This window comes from Trachypithecus francoisi, unplaced genomic scaffold (genome assembly GCF_009764315.1).
Source record: "Trachypithecus francoisi isolate TF-2019V2 unplaced genomic scaffold, Tfra_2.0 Lachesis_group5, whole genome shotgun sequence".
NCBI lineage: Eukaryota > Metazoa > Chordata > Mammalia > Primates > Cercopithecidae > Trachypithecus > Trachypithecus francoisi.
The window spans coordinates 67,655,212-67,675,058 of NW_022681470.1; the positions used below are offsets into that span (position 1 = coordinate 67,655,212).

General features: G+C 44.8%; 1 protein-coding gene across 7 annotated transcripts in view; it reads left to right on the forward strand.

Moving 5' to 3' along the window:
* HHAT (hedgehog acyltransferase) overlaps positions 1-19,847 on the forward strand; it is a 348,767-nt gene that overhangs the window by 289,241 nt on the left and 39,679 nt on the right. For all 7 annotated transcript variants that reach the window (XR_004433737.1, XM_033196750.1, XM_033196753.1 and 4 more), the window contains one exon: positions 5,240-5,384. Coding sequence is in view for 6 of the 7 variants with exons in the window: in XM_033196750.1 (XP_033052641.1) it covers positions 5,240-5,384 (145 nt within the window). In the remaining variant the exon portion in view is untranslated. The remainder of the gene's footprint in view (positions 1-5,239; positions 5,385-19,847) is intronic.

A 19,847-nucleotide genomic window follows, 5' to 3' on the forward strand; every position in this document is an offset into this window, starting at 1 on the left:
GTGTTCACCACTCATTTGCCATCTCTGGTCTCCACCAACCCCTCCCTTGTCATTGCCTTTTTCATCCTCTCTTACCCTCTGGTTAGCATTTTTATTAGAAAATGGAAAACTTCAGTGATTATATGGAAGAACTGTGTCCAGCTGCTCAAACCCACCCAGTTTCTGTTTTTAGCTTCTCCACCACTTAAAAATAAGCAGCATCAGGTCCCATTTGCCAAGCCTTTGTCACAGTCTCCAGCAGCCATTCCTCCGGCCATCTGCTCCTCCAGATGCTCAGCCTGTCCCCACCTCCCGTCTCAGCCCCACATGCAGCCCGTCCGTGGATGAGTGAGGGGCTGGCAAGCCCACAACCTCCAGCCCAACTGTGCCATCTGTCTCCCGTCTCCACGTATATTTCTAGCTTTGCTTTTGACCCACATTCCTGCAGCCCCCCCATCCCTGACTTGTTTGCCCCCACCAATCCTGTGATTTCCAGGGAAAGGATGCTGCCTGGAAAAGATGGATGAGTTGCCATGGAGATTTGAATATACACAGGAAGCCACAGACACCTCACACCTAGAAGTACAAAGGAGTTTGACATAAGTTTAGTTTAGCCCTAAGGTTTAGTTGGTTTGGGTTGCAGTCCTTCCCATTGGAAGTCAGTGTCTTAGAGGGAAGTTTAAAGCCAAGTGTTGCCATAGCTGAGTGTTGTCATAGCTGAGTGTTGTCATGACATTCCCCCATCCCATGTCAGTCTCTTGGATCACAGGCAAACTACTCAGAGGAACTGGAGGTTAGCCCTAGGCCTGCGCTCTGAGTGTTCTGAGGGGCTTGCTGTAACCAGGCCAAAAGTCTAGCACCTGCCCTTGCACCTGAAGAGTGGGTATATTCACATTCACAGGAAGAGAAACTGCCCGACCCACCCCTCTGTCATGTACCATAGAGACCATGTAGAGAACTGGTCACCCCTGCCTGAGAACAAAGTGATTCTAAGGTGCCCCGCTTCCCATTCTTCCTTTTTCTCCTGGATTTCAGGAATGTCAGGGGAGGAAGCTTGGAATTGGTGGTTACACCTTGCCTGTCTGTGGCCAGGGGCACAGGAAGCTCCTCCTCACTCTCTAGATGATGCCAGGTGGTGGGCAGGATAGGAGGGGCCTAGCGGTCAAATGCTGTGAGGAAACATTCCCTGCACTGGGATGCATTTCTCTGGATCCCAAAGGAAAGGGGGGCACATTTTTGGCATTGCTCCTAATGCCCACATAGACCAAGCGAGAACTCTGCTCTGTGATGAATGTGGAGGAGAACAATTCGCCCTTTCTCAACAGGACTCTGCTGACCTTTTGGGCAGGACAGGTCCGTCCTGCACATTGCAGTGTGCTTATTATCCCTGGCCCCTGCCCACCAAATGTTATATTGCCTTGTAGTCATTGAGACAACCAAAAATGCCCAGCAACTTTTCAAACATCTCGTAGGGGATAGTGCCACTCCCAGTTTTTTGCTGCCAGAAAATCAGATTGCTACAGACCAGTCTATGCTCTGAGAAGAGACCAGGACAAGACCAGAGCTCTCTTTTGTCCTGATAAATTCATATTAATGAAAATCATATTCTATTTGTCCATTATTGCCTTAGCTGATCAACGTGGCAATTCTCTTTATCATACCTGATGGCTTTTCACTGTCTTCTGATATTCCCCCATTTGTTTACAATTCTTCAACATGAATTCTCTTGTCGAGGGAGTTTTCAAGTACCAAAGCCATGAGGATGGTGACTTAACACCTGAGGCATGCCTCCCACTTGTGAGAGACCTGCATCCTGGTGATGAAGGACTACCGGGGTAATTGCTGTAGGACTACGGAAAAGAGAGTGTAAGAGAAAAAGTCTTTAAAGTGGAGGCTTGGCCCTGTGGCCTTAGAGATTCCGAAAGTTAGATTTATTGATGTAGCTGCCTGGTCCAAGGAAATATACCTTCTAGTTTTGTCCACATGACCTGTTTCCTTCTGGGAACTTACCCCTAGAGCTCCTATAAACCAGTGGCTGAGCCAGGGGGTTCCCAAGGTGGAGAGAGTGATCCCTGTGTCAAAACCATCACCTTCCAAAGTGTCCAGAGAATGCAAAGAGGAGAGATGAATTGCAGCTGAGACTCCTGTCCCCTTTGTTGTTAGTTATTACCCTCTTGTGGATGAATCGGACAGATCCCACCCCCTTTTCCTTCCTGTGGCCCATCATTCTTTTTCCCTACCATTTCACCATGAAAAGGAGCAATGTTCTGTTCATTTTGCTGCTTATTGGCATGGCTAGTTTTGTCAGAGGATGAGGCTGTTGGTTAAAATTAGGTTTTTGGATTCCTTGATCTTCATCTATTTTGTGTCCCACCCACTCACCCTGGGTGATAATCAAGAATTGCCTATGGGCATCTTGATTTCTCCTTTAAATCCTTTTAGTTTGATTCTAACAGGCTGTGCTTTTTAACATTCTTGCTTATTTAAAATTTTTTTAATTTCTAAATTTTTAAAAAACATTTATAAAAATTGGATTGTAGTCATTTGTTCCAGATTTTAGCTGCCCCCCTCCCTTCCTATCTCTGAGATCAGCAGCTCCTTCACAGTTGGTATGATTTTGACTTTTTTTTTCCTAAGTAGATATAGGAACTTATGGAACCATGCAGCTTGGAAAGATATGGGGGTAATCACAGAATCAAAGGAAGAACTGTAGGATCTGGGGCCTCAGGGCTTGGAGCCTTATGCCTCCAAGACACGCTGTCCCTTCTCACCTTCCTTGGCCCTCAGCTCCTCCTCCTGCTGTGGCCAGTCCTTATCCTGCCCCAAGTATCAGCTCCACAGTCCTGCTTAGCAGCCCCATGCAAAGAGAGTCTTCCTCTCTCAGTACCTCTCTGTTGATTTTTTAATAATTGTAATCACTTCCCACAAAAGAAGAGCCACTTAGCTTAACAAGCTATGTGCACTCTTGGTAGTTGACGTTAACAAAGGAAAGATCACACAGGACCTTGGTGTTCCCTTCTCAGGATGTGAGGCTGGGGGAGACTGATGTGGTTAGAACAGAAGTGGTGGAGTGTCAGACTCAGCGGATCCCTTAGGAACCAAATGTCTTGTTAGTAACCGCAGTATCTGGAGAGAATTACTTGGACGCATTTATGTCAATTAAGACAATTCATATTTTCTTAATCCATTTTGGATCTTCCCCCGTCTCCCAACTTCCTCTCACCCTGCCTTCCTAGTTACTGCTAATTGAGTCAGTAATACCCAGAAGATATCTTCCTCTGCTTTAGAATGCAGAAAGTGGTAGATTAATGTCCCATTATTCTCAGAGGTGAAGAGTGCTGAATAATAAGCCTGCTCCTTCCCCATTTCTCTCTCATTAACAGTTTTCACACCGTGTAGTTATCTTGTACCAGGTCTTGTCTGACAGTGTCCTCCTGTACGTGCCTGTGGCCTCCTAGAGCAGGGGCAAGACTAGAGGTGATCTTGCCTGGTGGCCTCTAAGTAGGGACACTCGACATCACTGGAGAGCATTCCAGAACAACCGTGGTCAGGCAGACATCTCACTGTCCACCGCACAGCTTCTCTGTGAGCAGGCCACACTTGTGTTTGCCAGCAGTAAAAGCACGTTCCAAAGGGATGTTGGAGCAGAGAGCCGTGGGTGGGAAGATGGGGAGATAGAGGGTAGCAGCCAGATCTGAGAGTTAAGAACAGACCCTGGGGCTGACAGGAGAGAACAGGAGGAGTCAGAAATTCATTTCTGTAGATGGAGAAGACACTGACCATGACTTCCAAAGCAGTCACAGGAGATTCACAGCAGGGCCGCCATAATAAGTAAGCCTCTTGCTGAAGACTCACTCTCCAATTTAGTCCTTTTTGCCTGTCATGAATTGCATCGGCTGCTGTCATTGAGTTATTCCGAGTTCCGTTTGTAATTGGAACACAGCTGAAATTAGGGTGCATGTGACCCTAGAGATGTGTGGGTTTCTGGAGGATATTTGGGAAATATCTCCAGACCCTTTGCTCCCTCTTTCTCTGTGTCTGTGGATTAGGTGGAGGTGCTTATCAGATACCCTGAGCCCCTGCATGTCCAGCTGCTGTGCTGTACCTGGTTCTCATTCTGAACACACAGTCCCCCGGGGTGGTCCCTGTGCAAGTGCTGACAGGGCTCGCACACTCCAGCACGGCGACCTCACTCGGGAGGGGCTCCCAGAACAGTCAGTGCTGAAGAATAAAGGCTTTGTTTGCTTTGTGAAATCCCTGGGAAAATCTTAAAAGGAGAAGTACAATGAAGAACTAGGAAGGACAAGTGGAATTCTTTATTGTGATGCCGTAAAATATCCCTCCAGCCTTAAGTATTTCATGCACGCCGGTACACTTCATCCTCAGTGCCGATGTGTGCCGCGGGTGAAGTGTGGGCCTGAGCTCTGATTCCAGCGGTAGGCTCGGCTCACACTGATTGTCGTACACCCTTGTTATGAGATTACTCTTAATAGCATGTCAGGTTTAGGGGGCGGTTGGCTGGCTTCCCAGGGTCATTGTAACTGGCCCAGAGGATCATGCTGGTCTTGACCTAATTCCATGGAGCTGTATATACTAGTTATCACAGACAGCAGTTTGAAGTTCTTGCACCTGCAGGTTTACATGCAGAAAACAAGTGGAGGAGGGAGGGCGCTAAATCCTAACTGGTTTCAGTGCTTGTATTCCACATGTCAGAGGGAAGCCCTCACATTTTGTTCTCCCTCAAAGAAACAACTTGGGGTGTGTCACTTCTTTCCTTAGGGTAGAATGAACATGTTGCAGGAGTATGGTTTTGTTTTGTTTTGAGACAGGATCTTGTTCTGTCACCCAGACTGGGATCCTGTGGTGTGATCATGGCTCACTGCAACCTCAAACTCCTGGGCTCAAGCAGTCCTCCCACCTTAGCCTCCCAAGTAGCTGGGACTACAGGCACATGCCACCTGGCCCAGCTAAGTTTTAAATTGTTTTGTAGAGATGGTATATCACTATGTTGCCTAGGCTGGTCTTGAACTCCTGGAGGCCCAAGTGATCCTCCCACCTTAGCCTCCCAAAGTGTCAGATTATAGGCATGAGCTGCCACACCCAGACTGGAATTGAAATTTTGAGAGCTGTTTAAATAATGACCTGGTTCAGGCTCTGTGGGGAGGCACCCTGGGCTGGTGAGAGAGAAAGCTGGATGATGTCTTAGCCCCATTTTTTTCCACCCTTGTCATGAGATGCCTTCTTGCCATTTTTCTCACAGGCCCGATACTTGTCCCCACAAGCTCGCCATCGATTCCACGCTGCCCTTGCGTCTTGTTCCACCTCGATGCTGATCCTGTCCAACCTGGTGTTTCTGGGGGGCAATGAGGTTGGGAAAACCTACTGGAATAGGATCTTCATACAAGGCAAGTTGCTTGACAGTGCTGTTTTCAGTCAGTTTCTTATTTTCCATGTATGCGGATGGGATCACACATGGGATGGATGGGATCTGGGGAACTCATTCATTGTTATGTTCATGGTATGTGACCTCTAAAGTACCAGTCAGGAATAATTGCCTATGTTTAGTTATGACTTTAAGTGTCCCCTCTTTTTGATGTACCCCATATCTCCTGTATGTGATACTTGTTTAACACCAAAAGGTATTATTCCAACTCTCCCAAAGTGTATATTCCCTTCCATTACACTATGTTTCCAATGATTTGATATTTCTTAATCTTTCCTACTGCTGTGGTTGAATATCCCTTTCAAAAATCATGTTGAAATTTAATCCCCAATTGGCATTATTGAGAGATGAGGCCTTTAAGAGGTGACTGGATCATGAGGGGTCTGCCCTCATGAATGGATTAACCCATTCACGGATTAATGGATTATTATGGAAGTGGGACTGGTGACTTTACAAGAAGAGGAAGAAAGACCTGAGCTGGGATGCTCAGCCTCCTCACCATGTGATGCCCTGTGCTACCTGGGGACTCTGCAGAGAGTTCCCACCAGCACGAAGGTCTTCCCCAGATGCAGCCCCTCGACCTTGGACTTCTCAGCGTCCATAACTGTAAGAAATAAATTCCATTTCTTTATAAATTATCCAGTTTTAGATATTCTGTTATAATCAACAGGCAACAGAGACACCTAATGTCCGTGGGTCCTAGCCTGCAATGTACTGCAAAATCTAACCTTGTTTTGTTTATTGCTCTGAATGTCTTACTAGGAATCTGCCCTAGAAGCTTCCTTGTGCTCTCTTGAAGCTGTGGCATGGCATCAGTATTTGCCACAGTGGGTATTTTTGTGTGAATACCAGGGGCCAACTTTATGTTTAATGTACATTAAATAGGTAATCTGAATATCCAAAGCAAAGCCATACCTGCAGCAGATAAACTGCTACTATGTAGGAGTTGTCAAAATATTCTATTAATAATTGATCATTGTTTATTTATGGTCACCATTTCCCTTGGGCTGGGACTGAGTTATATCTATGAATCAGGAGATTTGGAACTACTCACAGTACATATTACTATAGCCAACTCGCTACATCTTAAAAGAGAAGATCCCTGCTCTGTTCCCTGCCCAGTGACACGGTCTTGTGCTTTTGCTTTGGGAAGCTTTGCCAAGTGGTGATGACGTAACTCTGCACAGCTGGCCCATCATCTCCACATCTGGGTCCCTGAGAAGGCAGCAGTGCTTTTGCTGCAGCTCTTTTCACACCAGAAATAACAGCAACACAGCTGCAGTATTTCAGAATGGCAAACCGTGGGCCTAAACTGTGGCAGCCTTGGGTGAGCCATGCTCAAAGGGCCAGGAGAGAGTCCTGTTCTACTTTAATCTTGTCACTAAAAGACTCCTCTTTGATCTTGCTTTCTGTGAGGTGTTTTAGCTGATAGTTCCTGGAAAGACCATGTACTTTCTAAGTGAAAGCTGTCCTTTAATAGAGATGAGAGATCATAGGGTGCAAAGGATCTGAAGATACAGGTGGGTTACAGCATTTTTTACTTTTCTTGGGCCCTCTCACAGAACCTAGCACAATGATAAGAACATTGTGACTTGGGGGGAAAGTGCTGATTTGGTTTGCTTGTCACATAATGAGGAAGCTCTGATTTTCACTTCCCTGAATCAAATGCATTCAGTGTTTGCTACTTGCGAGGCACTGAGAACACAGAGATGAAAAAGGAAGCTCACAAATGTGAGTGCCAAACACACAAAAATGTGCAGTAGATTCAGGGAATTGCTCTGCCAGATGTATGAGTGAATTACTAGAGGTCACAGGATAGAGTAACTGACTTTCCACGGAAGATAGACTCTTCAGAAGAGGTGGCATTTGAATTGAAGTAATAATTCAGGAATTTGCTAGGTAGAAAAGGCAGGTGTATCAGGGAAATTAACACTGGCTGCTTTGTCTGAAATTCCAAAATCTCAGTAATTTCTCACCATAGAAGTTTGTTTCTCTGACAGTTCAGTACAAATCCGGTGGCTTTTTCTAAGCAGTGACTCCAGGGCCTACAATGTTTGTTTTGATTCTCCAAAATCTTGTCCTGGCATCATGGAGGGGAAGAGAACACGGGACTGGCACACCAGGTGCTCAAACATGTGACATTTCTGCTTACATGTCATTGGTCAGAGCCAGTCACATGACCAACCCAAGTACAGGGCAGGGGTGTGTAGGGAATCATGCAGATATCAGTGTGCACCAGCTATCTATGGCACAGCAGGAGCGGCACATGGGCCTGGCCAGAAATGCCCAAGAGGCAGTTGGAAATATGAGTTGGAGTTGGAGAAGATGGTGGGACCAGTGATTGAGATGTGTGGGGGTCAAGGGCATAAAGGTTGTACGTGAGGCCAGAGGAATAGATGCAATTAACCATGGAGCTGTGTAGAGTAAGAAGAGAACAGGGTGGGGGAAACCCCAGGGAATGCTGGCATTGAAGGGAGCAGAGAGAAAGGCAGGAAGATCGAAGTGTGACTTGCCCGACATCCTATGGAGTTAACCTCAGTCACATGGGATTGGGCTCTGAAAACCCTGTCTGCTGCTGCTGCCGCATGGGACCTGCTATGGTCTATGACTGAATGCTCTATTTATGTCCTCCCTGGACTCGGGTGCCACAGCCCTGGGAACTCTGATTCTATAAATGTGGAAGGCTCTGTGGAATCATCTCTCTTCTGGGTTCTGAGGCCAGAGAAACTCAGCTTAGAAGGCTTTTTCTATGTCAGTGATTATCCAAATAAGCTTGTTTCATCTCTGCTGGCCTGTGCCATGGGCCTCCTGAGTCAGGGAATGTCTGCTGGGGTTTTAGCAGTTGCCTCTTCATCTGTTCTTTGCTATGGGTTTTTGTCCCTGAAGGATTGGGTTTAGATTCTCTTGGAGGTAAATGAACTGGACAGTGTCCAATCTCCCATCCTGGAGAACTCTGGATTTCATTTAATAACTAATGTGACTTGATAAAAGATTAATATGAATATTCATGTTTTGGTGAAATAAAATAATGAGTCTATATGATGTTCCCTCAGTCTCTGCTGGGGCTGTTCATATCTGAGCTTTGTAAAATTAAAAAAATCTGAATTCGGAAACTCATCTGACCCCAGAAAGTTTAGTTAACGGATTGTCAAACTGTATATGGAATTGCTGACAAATGTGCACCTTTGACAGCCTCGTAGTCTTGGCATCTTCCCTGGGACACATGATCAGTTCCTGTCGCTCCAGAGCCCATCTTTACACACTGAGGAGATACAGTGAAGCGAGTGAGAATGCTGGCTTTAGGGATGGAGAGCATTTAAGCCCAGTGTCTAGATTTCCAGGTTGAAGGGAAAGGTGGCCCTTCCCTCTGCACCTTGATGGGTTGGGACCTGCTGCAGCAAGAGAGAAGAACCGCTGACACCACATCCCTCTAACAGGTCTTGCCCCAGAGCCCTGGAGGAGTAGAAGGGGCAGATGGGTATCTAGGAGACAGGGATTATTGAGATTTGCAAACACCTCACAGCTAATGGGGTGTGGATACACATGTGTCTTAAAAGATATACCTCGCTGTTTCCCAGGGAGCCCTCTTCTGGCATCACGGATGTCCCTAGAAGTATCTCATGATTCACCTGGAAAAGTTGTCTTAAAATTGGTATCTTCCTGTCTCCAGTTCACTTGAATTTAGCCGTAGATTTGTTTGCTCTAAACTACAAAGTTTATTTTAGTGATTTCCATGAAAATGTCTGTCCTGGTCTCCGTGGGTCATATGGGTGATATGAGGCTGTAAAACCAGACCCTTCCCTTTCTGTTGTGCACCTGCCCTGCTGTCTAGAGAGTGGAAGACAGAGTCTGAAGGCAAGGGATAGAAATGCTCAGTGGCAAACCTAGGGCTCTGGTAATGTGTCATCCCCAAAACAGTTTTGGTCAGGAAGTGTTAACCTGCTGCTGAGGTTGAAGAAGTAGTGTTGAGTTTATTCAGCAGAGAATAAGGGATCTATGTTTTTGCTTTTTAAAAAAAAAAAAAACTCCAAATTTTTACTTTTGAAGTTATGCTTCAAGCTGCTTGAGGAATATGCATATTTAGGCCTCACAAACTTTATTTAAAAGACTTAGCTGGTCCACGGATCTGAGAATGATATGGCTGGAGATTTGGTCCAAATGCTGTTCTAGGAGGAACTCTGCTGTGTCATGCTTTGCAAAGACCAATGCAGGTTGCTTTTTACAAGCCCTTTGGCTGTGAAAAGCATTTGTTAATAGAAGGAGCTTTCTCATGCCTGCCATAAATCTTTGACATTGAAGGATAATTTCTTCAACAAGCAGCTGAATAGAGCTCTGTAATTCAAAGGTATCAATGAGTTGTAACTCCAGATCAACAAGGCCAGTCCCCATAAACCAGCTGTGGCCGAAGCATCTTTGCAGTGCTCTCTCCACTGTCCTGGGGTAATGAGGAGAAAAAGTGTTCAAGGGGGGTATTTATACACTGGGAATATATCTGACCTTGAGAGGGCTGAGAGCCTTGTAATGTTTGTATGGGTGCAGAATGGTGCTTCTTCTGAAAAGTCTGTCTGCTTTTGTCCAGGGAAGCCATGGACTTTGTTTAAAAAAAAAAAAGAAAAAGAAAAAAGGAAAACCAAAACATCTCCTGAGTGGTGGGACCTGGATCACTGGGGTGATCCAGTGACAATGTGTGCAGTGACAAGAGCTTGGTAGAGATGTGGCATCCATGGAACATTGCCCTGTCTGATGCCGCGTTACACACACACACACCTGTACACACATGCACACATACACACATGGATGTTTGTTTTTCCTTCTATTATCCGATCTATTTTGGCAAACTCTGCCTTAACACTTAGCTCCTGGAGTGACCCCATGCCAAGACAAGGAGAATTTTATTCTTTTTCCTTCTAGATTGCAATGAGAGAGGAGCTGGTAATTTTCTTATGCAGGTCCCCATATTTGCCTGCTATTTCTAGCTGAGAGAAGAGAAAGTATATTTTCTCCCTGATTACTAGCTTGTCTGAGCAGTTTATTTGCCTCCTAACTCAAATGGTTCTGGACAGGCATTTTATTTAAAGCTGAACTGGAGTATTGCACTAGAGATTCTGGAGGGTTGTGGTTAAATAGAAATTCATTCCCATCATATCTTCTTAAATTCTTGGGATTAAAAATTTCATTTCTGATGAAAGAGGACAGAGGGCAGGTGTCGGTGTCTCAGAGGCCATCCTTTCTGATGACTTTGTTTCACGGCCTTCCCTAGCCCTTCTCTCTAAGGGGAGTTTTCACTGCTGTCATTGATCATGTCTGTGCCTCACTGGATCCTCTGAAAGTTCTAGAAGAGTTGAAAAGCAGATGCTTCCTGTGCATCATACTTCAGGGTGATGAGGTTGACATGTAGATGTAGGTTAGACACTCTATCTGTGTTTACGTCATTAGTCTATCTATGACCATTCCTGGAATCTGAATGTCAAGACTTGCAGAAGCCTTGGTTTCTTTTTTTTTTTTTTTTTTTTTTGAGACGGAGTCTCGCAGTCGCCCAGGCTGGAGTGCAGTGGCCGGATCTCAGCTCACTGCAAGCTCCGCCTCCGGGTTTACGCCATTCTCCTGCCTCAGCCTCCCGAGTAGCTGGGACTACAGGCGCCCGCCAACTCGCCCGGCTATTTTTTCTATTTTTTTTAGTAGAGACGGGGTTTCGCCGTGTTAGCCAGGATGGTCTCGATCTCCTGACCTCGCGATCCACCCGTCTCGGCCTCCCAAAGTGCTGGGATTACAGGCTTGAGCCACCGCGCCCGGCCGCCTTGGTTTCTTTATTGCATGCCACATGGCCAGCCAGAGGCCTTGGGCATTAGTTTTCCCACAAGTAATTCCAGCCAAGTCACCAGGCATAGAATGTGAGGAATAGTGAGTGAAAGTCCTTATTCAAAAGTGCACCTGGGGTTATGTTAAAGCTGAAACAAATTCTAAAATACCCAGGAAGGGCTTTCAACCAGATAACATTTAAATCTTTTGTGCTAGGTTATGGAAACTTTTTCCTGCTAATTAGAGTTTCCAGGGCACTGAACCCTGACCACTTGCTGTGTTGCCAAGTTGGTTCCCTATGGCTACTGTAACAAGTTGTTAAAAACTTGGCTTAAAACAACACAAGTTTATTTTTCTTATAGTTGCGAGGACAAGAAGTTTGAAATCAGTCTTACTGGGCTAGTCAAGGTGTTGGCAACGCTGGCTCCTTCTGGAGGCTATAGGGGAGAAGCTATTTCCTTACCTTTTCTAATTTACAGAGATGGGTTTCTCTTGGCTCATGCCTTCTTTCCTTCCTCTGTCTTCAAAACCAGCAGTGTAGCGTCTTCAAACCATGTTCTTTCGTCTGTCTTCTGTCACACATATCTACCTCTTGTTCTTGCTGTCTCCTCCTCTGTTTCTCTCTCTCTCTCTTTTTTTTTTTTTTTTGAAACGGGGTCTCTGTCACCCAGGCTGGAGTATAGTGGCATGATCTTGGCTCACTGCAACCTTCACCTCTCAGGTTCAAGCGATTCTCCTGCTTCAACCTCCTGAGTAGCTGGGATTACAGGTGTGCACCACCACACCCAGCTAATTTTTGTATTTTTAGTAGAGACAGCATTTCACCATGTTCATCAGGCTGGTCTTGAACTCCTGACCTCGTGATCCGCCCACCTCAGCCTCCCAAAGTGCTAGGATTACAGGCATGAGCCACGAGCCACTGCACCTGGCCTCCTCCTCTGTCTCTCTTATAATGACCTTTGTGATTCCATTGGGCATGCCTGGATAATCTAGAGTAATTTCCCATCTCAAAGTCTCTCATTTGATCACCTCTGCAAGGTCTCTGTTGCTGTGTGAGGTGACTTTGACTTTGATAGGTCTGGGGGCTTAGAGGGTGGTCGTCTCTAGTGGAGCCGTTACTCAGCCCACCGCATCATGCTGACATGGGCAATTGCTGTGGCGCAGAACACCCCTCGGTGACACCACTGCCGTAGCTTCTTTTAAAGAGATTTGGTTATAATAGCAATTTGGATGTGCCACTAGCCTCCTTAAAATGTGAATCTGCCTATCAAAAAGTAATACTTCAATTTCACAGAAGGACGCATGTGAGATTTGTTATCTTCAGGGAATTTCAAGGGTGGTGTTGGGGGCTGCTGCGCTTTTGCCTGCTCAGTGTTTGTTTCCCATTCCTTGGTAACAGTGCCCTGCTTTTCCTTTGGGAACAGATCTCTCCCACCCGCCCTCAATCTGTGTGATTCCAGTGGGGCACACCCCATATCTAAGATCCGCAATCAATGTGTGGCCCGGGACTGGCCAGGCGGTAGGGTCCGTCTCGCCATGTGATATAATTCCAGAACTTTTGCTGAAACTATTGGGAAGCAGAAGCAGTCTCTCCTTTGGAGAGTGGAGTAGTCAGGATGCAGAGCTGGAGCTGCTGAGCCCTCTCGTCCTCTCAGTGAACAGCCACGGAGGCGGGGGGCCAGCTCAGAGGAAGGCAGAGCTGCAGGATGGAAACTGAAGCCATATAATTTTGAGCCCCTAGATCGAGGAATGCCTGAAGCCAACATATCTTTGTACTTTTCTGTTACAGGAGATTTATTTTTATTTTTTTTTACTCAATCCATGTTGAGAGACAGTGTTCCAGGGCTTGCTTTGTTTCTGCATTTCTTGCAAACAGAGGCACTGGCTACCTTTGTTCCCAATTATTTTTCCTGGAATATTTGTATAGAAAACACCTCAGAATTGTCCAGCTACTAAGCAGCAATATCAGGTGAGATTACAAGCCCTTTGACTCCAAATTCTACATTCTTTGTATCAGACTACTCTTCTCTGTCTGCTCTGTAAAGCCTAAATCATGACAGGCAACCACTGTTTTCACTGTGACCCATCCCTGGTTGTCACTGCCAGAGACAGTCTAAGGTGCCTGGTTAATTGTTCTGATTCTTAGTACTTCTCCACTGAGCATGTTGGGAGGGTGACAAGAGTCAGACCTTCCAGGCTCTGGGGCTGATGGACCAGCCTGAGGCCTGTTAGCTGGATCGGCACTGACCAGTCCACATGCCTACAACTCTTTTTATCCCAAGCCTGCTCAGTTGGTCAAGGACTCTGGCTTCCCTCTTTAGGTTTACTCTGACATTGCATTAGATTGCTCCCAAGCCCTGTTTCCAGTGTAATTACTCTTTTCCAGACCAAGAAAGCCGTGGAAAGAGGAGATAATTTTGTTATGGCACACAATTTCAACGACTGGGGAAACATAATTATCTCAGGTTGGCTGTCATAAGAGCCGAGGGCCTGTGACTGTCATACGTAAGGGCAGTGCTGGAAATTCAACAAAGGACAGCCACATGGCTGGCCATGGTTCTTGTCTTTGCAGTGAAGATCAGAAAGTGGAATCCAGGGGACCTTTTCCTTGCCTCAGGAATTCTATGTGGCACTGTGGTCATTTATCTTAAGTGTAATTAAGGCACTCAAGTCTTTCAGTGAATATTCAACAAATGAGAGTGAAGACTATACAAAAAAACCTTTTCATTATCTTGAAACAAAGACGGAAAAAAGCATATCCTGTTTTGTCAGCACCTGTTTAGTACCACGTAAGATTGTTGAAGGGGTCAGAGCTTCTAGCTGACACCTGTCAATTGGGCCTAGTTGGTCCATTTTCCTCTGTACTAACCTAACTCTCCCAGTTGCCAGGGGGCTGCCCTGATCACATTAGCTGCTGCTGTGGAGTATTCTCTCTAAGGGGAAGCTACTGAAAGGGGAAAGCATGGAAAAGAGGGTGTTATGGTTGAATTGTGCCCACCCAATGAAGTCCTAATCGCCAATACCTCAAAATGTGACCTTATTTGGAAATAGGGTCTTTATAGAGATGATAATGAAGCAGCGTCATTGTCTGGGGTAAATACCTGAGGTTTGTCATCTCATACCAAGGAAATCGAGTACGCAGACACAAAAGAAGTGGGTTTAGGAGTGGAGGTTTAATAGGCAAAAGAAGGAGAAAGGAGAACAGCTCTTTGTCTTGAGGAGGTGATGTCTGGTTTACATAGGGCCCAAAGACTGGTTGGACCAGGTGTGACATTTACATGGCACGAGGAAGCTAGCCTGGCTGGTGCCATGTCGCCTGCTCCTTACTGTACACATGGTTGGCAAAGAAAAGGGAAAATGGAGCCACCATTTTGGACATGCCTAGTCCCCACATAGCCTCTTTCCTATTGGCACAACTGCCGGCATTCAAACTGTGACTCTTTCCCACTGTAAGAAACAGTTCATGAGTCCAGCAGCTGGAGGGCCAGAAACGCCCACTTCGAGTGTTCAGGTCCACATAATGGTTAGACTTTGCTGTCTGAGCATGGGCCGTAGGACAGACATTCCAACAGTGTGAAGTGAGGATAGGAGTAGTCAAATGCCAATCACAGCAATGTCACATGGTTATCCAGAGGTACAGTGAGGGCCCTGGGAGGTGAGGAGCAAGGAAAGCCAGCCTTCTAGTTCCTGGGGAGCCATTATCTTTCATGGGTGATCCAGATCAGGCAAGAACAGGGATGTGGTAGGTAAAGGTGGGTGAGTAGAAACACGGCCCCGCAGTGAGTGTCCCGGGATACACCAATCAGCCACTTTTAAAACAAAGCCAGACTTCCAGCCCCGACCTGCCTTCATATTTATCTTCTCCTCTTCTGCCCTTCTCTGACCCCTGACATTGATTACACAGGAAGCAGCAGATAGGAATAGCTAGCCTGGCAGTGTATGTCACCCTGTGTCAGGCTGGCAGATTGAGGCTTCCGGGCAGGGCAGGCAGAGCTGATACTCCACTTGAGAGCCACCCTGCATTCCACCAACCCAGGGCCAAAGCCTTTGTCCCCTGGGCGCCTGCTGGCACATGTGCCCGCAGAGCCGCTCTGCACCCTTTTGTTCTCCTCTGGCTATTGTAGCATGCCAGCTGCTGACCACTCTTGCCCAGAGAAGGAGGCAGCTGCTAATTTTAGCCCTACTTAGGTCTCCAGGCAGCACATCTCAGGACTTAAAAAATATTTTTTGGTTGCGTTTTTAGGTGATCTTGGGAAACAAAAAATTGGGAGGACTTCACCTGCTATCACTAAAATGAAAAGGGAAGTTTAACATTTTGTTTTAAAAAAGTTACTGTATTTCTTTGCTGTTAGAAGTCTACTGGGGCCAGGGGCATTTGTCTAAGAGAGTTAACTTGTAACTTGTGGCTTTTAGTGGGGTGAGAAGACAGACAACTGAGTGCTAAGTCAGGGGATAGAACATTCTGCCCAGAGAGCACTAGGAAGATGTTTCTGGCCTGCCTGGGGGAGGCTAAGCCACTCTGTTGATACAAGGGAATGTGGAATTTTGCTTGGTAAACCCGATTTCCATTTTTCACCATTGTTTACGTGTTGGGTAGATGGGACCACTCTCATTTGTCTTGGTTCCAAGTTGGGTTGCCTTAGTGAGAAGGCCTTTGAAACACATCTGTTGAGTCATGCACAGCAGGGAGTCATTTGTGTTCTGAGGGTTGTCAATCACAGAAAATCTGAAAAATACCAGACAACATAATGGCACAGCAGCCAAACCATGCCTGGGCATTTTCTGGTCACACAGGTCTGTCTTTGGAACTGTGCTTTTTCTCAGAAAGTCATTAGGTTTTTTTTAATAAGCTAGAAGAAACCAGCTAACTTTTAACTTAACAAAATTGTTCCTGATCTTGTTGTTTTTCTGTTTGTGTTCACAGTTATCCATAACTGACTTTAGTCATATTTGAAGCTAACCTCTTGATTACTTTTTTCACTTTATGACTGCCATTTAAGGTTGCTGGAGAGTTGGCTCATGACTTTTGGATTGCGATACAAAATTTCTATCAGCCAGGGCTTTACTAAGAAAAGCAAAAGCCCATGGCAAGGAAATAAGCAATGTGGGAAGTATCTCAGCTTATCTGATGCAGGAGAAAGAAGGACAGTGGTCAGCTGAGTCTAGGTGCAAGGCTAAGTTATTTTTACAGAGAATTCTGCCAGAAGGAGAGGGCTTTTGGGACATAGTGTTTTGATATATGCTTTGGGGACAAAAAGGTGAATAGCTCAGGGTTGCACCAATAAGCTGATTTTAAAACAAAGCCAAACTTCTGGCTATCACTTGCCTTAATATGTGTCTTCTTAATTTTGTCTTCTGGGTGAGAAAGTCACCATGGAGGAGGTGACATCAGAGGCGGGCTTAATGGATGAGTAAGTACCAGACTTGGGGGATGGGTCACAGACTGTACAAAGGTATGGAGGCATAAATCATATATTCAGGAACTGCAAGCATCCTGGGATCATAGCAGGAGAGGGTGCAAGGTGTGATATTGATGAGTAAGCTGTTTGCACCAACAAACACCAGGAAGGTAACTTGAGGATCAGAGAATGAAGTCCATACATGCCATGCTAAGGAGTGTGCACTTCATCCTTAGTAGGCTGAGAAAGGCAGGGGCTACAAGGATTTTTGCAAGAGAGTGACATGATTTTCATTTTTGAAAGATCCATCTGGAGGTCATGTGAAGGGGAGCAGTACTAGGCGCAGGGCGATCAGTAGGAAGCTGTGGGAAAGATGGTGAGGCTCTCAGCTATGGCTGTGGGGCATCAAAGGACAGAAAAGATGGGAAAAGAAATTTTCAGAGTTCTCCCAGGGAGAATTTTAGAGAATCAGTTAAGTCTTCGTAATTTGTACGATAATGGTTTTGGTACCTGAGATGGGCAAAAATACTTGAGGTTTATCCTTTTTATTTAGGAGCTCATTATAGATTAATTTCTGAAGTTTGGAGAAAGAATGGTCACTCCAGGTTTCCCCTCTGTTTCTTTGCCTTTGCCCCTAGAATTTGAAAGAATATGCAAGTGCCAAGGAGAATGACAAAACAAAGAGGGGGTGCTTTGCAGAGATGAGCTGCTTGCTCCGTGTTCTGCCTGAATTAATGTTTTTTCCAAGGCTAAGTTCGCTCTGGAAGGGGGACTCCTTTTGTAGAAAGTGTTTTGTTCTCTGCAGATATTTTACAGATATTTCAGATTCATCTTTTGTTTCCTTAAACATCAATAAGCATAGCTGCTTTGTAATCTATGTTTGATACTTTAAGTATTTTTAATCTGTGTGAATCTGTGTCTGCTGTATTCCTTTACTGCTGGGTTTTAGCCCTAACTTCTCTTTCCTTGGATACTTGGTTATCTTTGACTACGTGCTGCTCATTATCTTGTGTAATTACATGTGAGGTATTCCTGAGGCCTAGTGTGAAGGTATCTCCCTCCAGACAAAATTTGTGCTTGCATCTGCCAGACCAATAGGGCTGACTCAAGAGTTGCATTTCCTTAGGGAGGGATTCACTTCCCTCCCCTTCTCCTTTGGAGGTGGGAAATAGGTTTACCTCTGGTTAACCCTTAACCTTAGGATGAGTATGATTATTTTCCGGGCCCCAGCTTAATGTGTTTTTGAGGACCTACCTGTTAGACTCATTGCTTTTGTCAGGCTCTGGGATTTTTCTTCTGCTATCTCACCCCAAAGGCTGCAGTACAGTCTGGACAGACAGATGTTTTCAGGAAAAAAAAAAAAAAACTTTAAGAACTTTGTTTGCCCCCTTTGGTTCTCATTTTTTCTTAGATTTTGGCCTGGTTATTCCTTACTGCCTTTCCGGAATGTTGCTAGCTGTTTGGGGAAAAAAAATTAAAATATTTATCTGTCAATTTTAGGATTCTGTTTTCTCCCAGTGGAAGTACTGGTACAAATAATATACCTACCATTGCCGGAAGCTGAAGTCTTAGATTCTGCAGAAATTCTGCTTTTCTTCTGAGTCAAACATCCCAGTTGAAACGTCTAAGAAATGACAATGTGCTTCAAATATAAATAGGAGGTGTTAGGTAAATGCTTATTCGTGAATTCATATTGAATTGCTAAGAGAAGTTAGGTGTGTCTGAGATATCCCCTGATTTCTGAGGACTGTTACAGAGGCAGTGTAGGATGGTAGTTGGAGGACTCTGGAGTCAGACATAATTGAGCCACTTACTAGTATGAGAACTTGGACAAGGGACCTAATCTCTTTAATACTCAAATTCCCACCTGTAAATTGAGAAAAATACCTACCTCACAGGGGGTTGTAGAGATTAAATAAGATAATAAATATAACCTTACACAGTTCCTGGCACATGATGACCCCTTACTAATGGTAGTTAGTTATTAGTACTGGTATTATATTAGCATTATTCTGCCACATGGACCCATTTTTCTTCTATCAAAATAGTTTGGTGGATATGTACATGCAAAAGAATGAAGTTGGACCCATACCTCACATCATATACAAGAGTTAACTCACAATGGATCAAAGACCAAAACGTAAGAGCCAAAACTATAAAACTCTTAAAAGAAGATAAATCTCCATGACTTTGGATTAAATAATAGTTTCTCAGATATGACACCAAAGATACAAATAACAAAAGAAAAAATAGATCAATTGGGTGTCATCAAAACTAAAAACTTTGGTGCTTCAAAGGACATCAAAAAAATGAAAATACAGCCAGATAAATCTTTGCACATCATATAATGATGAGGAACTTATATCTAGAATATATAACTCAATGATAAAAAAAAGACAAGACAAATCACCCAATTAAAAATGGGCAAAGGGGGCCGGGCATGGTGGCTCACACCTTTAATCACAGGACTTTGGGAGGCCAAGGCAGGAGGGTAACGAGGTTAAGAGATAGAGACCATCCTGGCCAACATAGTGAAACCCCGTCTCTACTAAAAATACAAAAATTAGTTGGGCATGGTAGCATAGCGCACGCCTGTAGTCCCAGCTACTTGGGAGGCTGAGGCAGGAGAATCGCTTGAACCCAGGAGGCATAGATTGCAGTGAACCGAGATCACGCCACTACACTCTAGCCTGGCAACAGAGCGAGACTCCGTCTCAAAAAAAAAAAAAAAAAAAAAGGCAAAGGACCTGAATAGATATTTATGCAAAGAGGATATACAAATGATTAATAAGCACGTGAAAAGACATTCAGCATCATTAGACATCAGGGAAATGTACATTAAAACCACAATAAGATACCACTTCACAGCTACTCCCTTTACTGCTGATGGGAGTGTAAAATGAAAAACAGTTTGGTCTACAGTCTGGTAGTTTCTTAAAAAGTTAAACATAGAGTTACTATATGACATAGCAATTCTACTCCTGCATATGTGCCCAAGAAAAATGAAAAGCTATGTTCACACAACTTGTACATGAATTTTCATACCAGCATTCTGCATAATAGCCAAAAAGTAGAAACAACCCAAATATCTGTCACATGATATGTGGCATATCCATACAATGGAGTATTATTCAGCAATAAAGAGAAATGAAGTAATGATTTATGCTACAACATGGATGAACCTTGGAAACATGGTAAATGAAAGAAACCAGTCACAAAGGATCACA